Source organism: Eulemur rufifrons, chromosome 7, assembly GCF_041146395.1.
Source record: "Eulemur rufifrons isolate Redbay chromosome 7, OSU_ERuf_1, whole genome shotgun sequence".
NCBI classification, from domain to species: Eukaryota; Metazoa; Chordata; class Mammalia; order Primates; family Lemuridae; genus Eulemur; species Eulemur rufifrons.
Genome location: NC_090989.1, coordinates 286,419,589 through 286,426,003, shown reverse-complemented (window position 1 = coordinate 286,426,003; position 6,415 = coordinate 286,419,589). Strand labels below are relative to the sequence as shown.

The 6,415-nt window shown below is 60.9% G+C and overlaps 1 protein-coding gene across 4 annotated transcripts in view; it reads right to left on the bottom strand.

Moving 5' to 3' along the window:
- Positions 1-1,147: 1,147 nt before the first annotated feature.
- Positions 1,148-6,415, bottom strand: part of EHMT1 (euchromatic histone lysine methyltransferase 1) — a 171,039-nt gene continuing 165,771 nt past the window's right edge. For 3 of the 4 annotated variants that reach the window (XM_069477202.1, XM_069477203.1, XM_069477204.1), the window contains 2 exons: positions 2,695-2,870; positions 1,227-2,526 (listed from right to left, as the gene is read on the bottom strand). In XM_069477202.1, the coding sequence (XP_069333303.1) occupies positions 2,346-2,526; positions 2,695-2,870 (357 nt within the window). In that variant the 3' untranslated portion in view covers positions 1,227-2,345. Of the gene's footprint in view, positions 2,527-2,694; positions 2,871-6,415 lie in introns of all 4 variants that reach the window. The other variant, XM_069477201.1, reaches the window with a different exon arrangement.

Sequence of the window (6,415 nt, the reverse complement as noted above, 5' to 3'; positions counted from 1 at the left end):
AACCGTGGTCGCCTGCCAGCCAGCGCCGTCCTGAGGGGCTGGAGGGGGGCTGTGTCCGCTGCTCCCCTCCCCCAGAGCCGGCAGGGCCTACATTCCAGCCCCAGGTGGGCCCTCAGCTACCTCTCGCCACTGCTTCCGGCATGAGCTGAGCTGCTGGCCCCGCCTCCCTGAACCCCCCCCCCGCCCGCCCCCCCCCCTTCTGGGCTCAGCTGGGCCCGCCTCGTGCACTGGGAGTGAGAGGCCAGAAGCTCCTGCGTGCCGAGGTGCCAGTGGTCAAAGTGGCCGCCACCGAGGTCCAGCATTGCCCTGTGCAGACCGGTCACACCTGTCCTGGGCCCTCCTGCTCATCCCCTGTGCAGCTGCCGAGTGCCCCGGGTCACCCACCTGTCAGCCCGGCGTGTGGCAGGGCGCCCTGCTTGGCCTTCTACTGACACAGCGCAAGACTGCTGTTACCATCCCAGGCAACCGTCTAAAAGCAACTGAATGAATTCTGTGTATTGAAACATGGAGCATTTCAGCCATTTTTTGTTGAGTTTACCAGCTCTCCAGCCCAACCCGGAGAACACAGCAGGGGGCAGGTTTGGGCCCACGGGTCCCTGTGGAGGGCAGAGGTCACGGCCCAGCCTCACTGCACGAAACGCAGGGCTGACCTGGGATGTGAGGACTCACCTGGTGCTGCCCCCCCAGCTTCCAGGACGACGCCCGGACCTGAGCACCTGGCGCTGGACACACACTGTCACACGTGCACACACACTCTCACACGGACACACACACGTGAACTGAACACACATGCGAGCACACAGACATAGACATTCATGCACTCAAGCACACGCATGAACTCAACACACATGCAATCAAATGCCCACGCACACATGCACTCACACGGCCACGGACCCAGGAGCTCACGTGCATGCATGTACTAATGTGCACACACGACGCAGTCACACGGACACACACACTCGAGACACACCCACAGGCCCCACCAACACGCCTGGGTGTCCCCTCCTCAGGGGGCGACGCCAGGCCGTGGGGGAGACCTGAGCCTGGCCGCCTGCCCGGGCCTGTGCGTGCGTGAGTGCGGCCCCACGCGGGAGGCGCAGGGTTCTGAAGAGCCCGGCTGAGACATGGTGCCATAAGAAAAGCCTCATTTAAAGTACTTCTTTTTTTTTATTGATTTCATTGAAAACAGAACAAGAAATGGTCGGAGCCAAAAGATTGCTCTTAAAACCGTCAAAACATTTTAACAGAAAAAAATAAACATGGCTGCATTATGAATGTTTTAGAAGAGTCGCACAAAAAAACCCCACTGTTACTGCACTAATTACAGTATTTAAAAAGGTATATGCCAAAAAAAAAGAGTATGACCTGCCTGGCCATCACACAAAAGGTGACGGCAAATTTATTCACACTACAAGACTAATATTTTAAAAAAAGTTTTTTTTCCTGCATTTTATTCTAAAATCACTTTGTTCTCTTTATACAGTTGATAGTTTATTTTCACGTGGTGAGTAGAAACCACACCAGAATCAGCACCGTTGTCTGTGTTTTGTGTTTATTTTTTGTTTGTCCTAATGTTCATAATGGTAGAAAATAAATCAGTTTATGCATCATCATAGCATGTGGCTTAAAAAAACTCAACAGAAGGTGCCAGCATCAGCAAAACTGGCGGGCCGGTGCGGGTCCGCCTGCACCCACCAAACCACTTTCTTGAAAAGAAATGTCAGTTAGAGGTTTGATATATAGGACTAGATATAGGATTCCTTTAAAAAGCAAACCCACGTTTTCTCCAAAGTTAGTGGTGGGCTCGGCCCCCGACCTCTCCACGGCCGCGGCGGGAGAGGCGTCCTCTGTGCGGCACCCAGGAACCCGCACCGCCGCGCGGGCGCAGGCGCGGGCAGGCGGCCTAACGGAGGAGCTTGCAGCGACGGCGGCTTCGGCAGGAACAGTCTGGTCCGGACGGGAGAACACACCGGCCCGGTGGGGGGCAGGGACCTCGGAGATCAGAGGGAGAAACAAGGTACTTTGCGACAGCAAAGCCACCATCAGACTCACGTGGTTACGCCGACGTGGAATCCCAGCGTCTTCCAAAGGTGCACGGCAGTCCCGGGTGTCCGTCCGGCCTGAGCCCTGGCCCAGATGCGAGGCCTGAGGCCCGGGAGGCTGCCGGGAGGCGTCCACACCCGCCCGCAGGCCGCCAAGCCCGGGACTTGCCGCCTCGCCCCTGACCCCTCCGGGAGTCAGCGGCACAGCCCCTAAAGCAGGACCTCTCGGCGACAGGTGCAGAGTCCCCTCCTCTCTCAACCGCGATCCGACAGCGGCTCCTGAGCCCCGCTGGCCCCGGCGTCTCATAGAGGGTCGGCGGCGGCGGCAGAGCTGGTGTCCGGCAGGCCGTTCTCCTGGGCGTCCTGGGCCGCGCTGGCCTGTCGCTGGGCCAGGGCCGCGCTCGAGTGCCGGCACTTGGGGGACCCGCAGCGGCAGCTGAAGAGCTTGCCCTTGATGTCCCAGAAGCGCTCCCCGTAGTCGAACCTGGGGACGGAACAGAGCCCCGATGGCACCAGCGCCTCCCAGACAAACCGAGCCGAGGCTGAAGCCTCCCCGCCGCGATCGAAGCCGCCGGAAGCCCCAGCGCGAAGCTGCGCGGGCAGCAGCGCGCACGGCCGACCGCCCTCCCGCCGGGCTGCCCGGCCTACGAACCCCAGCTGCTCCCCGGCCTCGATCCGGCGCGTGCTGAAGAAGGCGATCCTGGGGAAGCGCAGGTCCTGGTGGGACATGAACACGCGCACGGGCACCAGGTTGGGCTCGCAGTGGTGGTTGATGAAGCGGCTGACGTTGCCGTAGAAGCGCGCGTCGATGCAGTAGACCTCCCCGTCCTGCGGACACACAGCGCGGGGCTGGGCCGGCGGCCGAGACGAGACCCGCCCCGCGCGTGACCCGCTCCCGCTCCCTGTAACCCCGCCCCGCCCCGCCCCGCGCCCTGGGGGCCCCGCCCCGCACGTGACCTGCTCCCGCTCCCAGTAACCCCGCCCCGCCCCGCCCCGCCCGTGACCCGCTCCCGCTCCGTGTAACACCGCCCCGCACGTGACCTGCTCCCGCTCCCTGTAACCCCGCCCCGCCCCGCCCCGCGCGCTGGGGGCCCCGCCCCGCACGTGACCTGCTCCCGCTCCCTGTAACCCCGCCCCGCCCCGCCCCGCCCGTGACCCGCTCCCGCTCCCTGTAACACCGCCCCGCCCCGCCCCACACTCTGGGGGCCCCACCCCGCACGTGACCCGCACGTGACCCCCCCCTCCCTGTAACACCGCCCCACCCCACCCCACCCCGCCCCCTGGGGGCCCCGCCCAGCCAGCGCCTGCCCCGCCCCTCCTCCGGGGCTCGGCCTAGGGGGGCTCGAGACGCCCCGGCCGCGAGGGGCTAACGGCCTGGCGGGGGACACCTCCAGAGAGGGGCTGTAACAGGGGCAGCACCCACGACAGGCCACGGGGGCTCTGCGAGGGCGGAGCTGGCGTCCTGGCCACTGTCTGGTGAGGACCACGGGGCAGGGCAGCTCCTCAGAGACTTGGTGGCAAAGGTACAAGAGTTGAGTCCTGGGGGCCAGGAGACTCGGGGCGCCAGGAAGGACGCAGGGTGAGGTGTGGGGCGGAGTCGGGGGCGGGAAGGGTGGGCGAGACACAGTGGAGGGAGGGGAAGGGGCGAGGGACGTGGGGACATGGGGAGGGACGAGCTGGGTCGAGGCTGCCCTGGGGTTGGGGTCGGGGTCAGGGTTGGGCAGTCGGAACGGCCCTCTGGCCACAGAGCACTGGACCACACAGCGCCAGAGACTAAGGGGTTCTGCCAACCCGGTGGGCATAGAGCGGAGCCCAGGCGTCCCAGCGCCCGTGACCTCTGCCGTGACCTCTGCGGGGGATGACTCTGGAGCTTGCGTTACACCCCAGGAGGGTTCTGAGCCCACAGACTGGGTGAGTGAGTGGGTGGGCCTGACCCGACCACGTGAGCCCTTTAAAAGCGCAGTTTTCTCTGGAGAGACCCAGAGTGCGAGAAGCTACTGCCGGCCTGGACGGGGGGCTGCGTGGGGAGGAGTGGGTGGCCCCAGCCACCAGCTGGCAAGGGCCGTGGACACCGCTCGTCACCACGGTAAGGAGCTGGACCCTGCATCACCCTGCACGAGCTGGCAGGACTCCTCCCCAGAGCCGCCAGTGGGGTCGCCAGGCGGCCAACACCCGGCCTGCCCGACAGGAGCTGCCCAGCGGTGCTGTCCCCAGCGTTGCGTGTGCAGTGTCATCTGTGCACAGCAACGGAAGCCGGTGCCTGGGCTCCGAGAGAACAGGCAGGGGAACTGGAAGTGAGGCACAAGGTGAGGGGCTCCAGGACCGGTGGAGGGCACGGCCTGCAGGCAGAGGCTGCTCCGCGGACACCTGGCCACGTCATTGTGCACGTGGCCGTGACCGGGAGACAGGGTGCTCGGAGGTGAAGAGAAGCTAAAGACCCAAACCCACAGAGGGAGGGGTGACGCCTGGGCGCCAGGCAGCCGACAACGCCCACAGACGAGAGTCCAGGCGCGTCAGAGGTGTAGACACAGACAAACACCTTCCGTCAACCCCCCTCAAACTCCACCAGGTGGAGAATCGGCCATCACCACCATCAAGACGCAGCAGCCCCCCTTCTCAGGGTTCAAAAATTCAAAGTGACTCTAGAGGGGGGGGATTCTGGCCTCTGCTTCAGGGCGTGAGGAGCTAAGAATCCACAGGTGATGCGTTCCCCTACAGAAAGCAACTCTAAAACTGGAAACAATAAAACCTGAAGGTCCTGGGGAAAACAAAGACCGACTCTGCGGGACCCCCGCCCCCTGCAGGCAGGAACCAGGCCCGTCTCTGCCTGGGCTCCCGCAGGGCTGAGGCCCGTCTGGCCGAGCACACGGGGCCCGCTGGGGGCGAAGGACCCTCAGTGCTTCTGAGGGGAGGGTGGCGTCGCTGTCTGCAAACACCAACCTCCGACTGGCCGTGACCCAGACTAAAAGCAGCCATGAAAGACCTGAACAGAGACGGGTGACGCTGACAGTGGCAGACAGCTGGGACGGAGAACACAGCCACCACGCGAGCGCAGCCAGGTCAACCAGCAGAGCAAGGCGCACACGCTGGAGAAAAAGGGAGACTCTCTCCCAAGTCTGCGTGAACAATCCAAATGACCTGACAGACAGCAAGACAAAGGTAAACCAACTGAGTCCAGCCCTGAGATGAACCAGACACTGGACTAACAGGTGAGTGGTTTTAAAGCAGCTACTAAGGCCACCCTCAACCAAGTAAAACAAGGCATTTCAGTGCATGAAAACCTCAGAGAAATGAGAAGTTTCAGCAGAGAAATAGAAAAAGAATCAAATGGAAATTCTAAACCAAAATTCGCTGGCTGCTAAATCTGTCACTGGATGGCTGAACAGCCTCGGAGACCTGTGTGACGGCAGTGAAGGGTCCAACGAGAGGACGCATATGCAGGTCATCCATCGAGAGTTATTTGTGAACAACAGCCAAGGCTGAACTTGACCTCAAGGCCCCAAAAAGAAAGGAGGATTTCTATGTCCCAATAACGGACAGGCAGCCCCGGGTTACGGGGGAGACACGTTCCCGAGCACACCTTTGGGGTGGATGTGCGTGTAACTCAGACCCCTGCAGGAAAGCACACGCACAGGAGTGATGACGGTACCGCTGCCCACACGGAACACCACTGTCCTGGAATAACGCGATGCAGAAACTACCGTGCGCTTTCTTTTAATTCAAACAAACACAAAACAAGCTCATACAAAAGGTTTAGACAGGAGATAGGAGAAGTTTCAAAAAAGATTATTAAAGGTTAACACTCATCTACTGTTGCACCAGTGCTAGGCTAATAGGAACGTTGTGCTTATTTTGATCTTCTAACCAAATCAGTAACCGCCTTTCCACCTTGATTAATCTGTGCGCTGCTTAGTAGTAACTGATGCTTTCAGCGGATCACGCCTTTCACGCGTTCTGTTATTCTCACTTGATCCTTTATAATTGTTCCAACAGTCAGGTGACTCGAGGCCTGATGCTGTCCCAGTGAGCAGTGGCATCTGGCCACCTCCGAATGCTTAATTATTTCTACTTTCGTTTCCACTGGAGTCGCCCTTCTCTGTGCGGCTCACCTGGACTCGCAGTGGACTTCTGCTTTGGAGGCAGGTCACAGGGTGGACACAGACTCTCCTCAGACAGAAGTGACGCTTGCGTAGGCGACACAGAAACAGGGGCACTGGTCACCGCACAATGAACCACTCACGCCATGCGGGTGTGTTTACATGTGCAGAAGAAACTGGTCCCTGAATTGTCAGTTTGATTATCTGGTTATAAATCATCCTGTGGGGAGCGGTGGGGCCTGTTCATAGGCGCGGAAGGCTGTGGGTCGGGCGTGC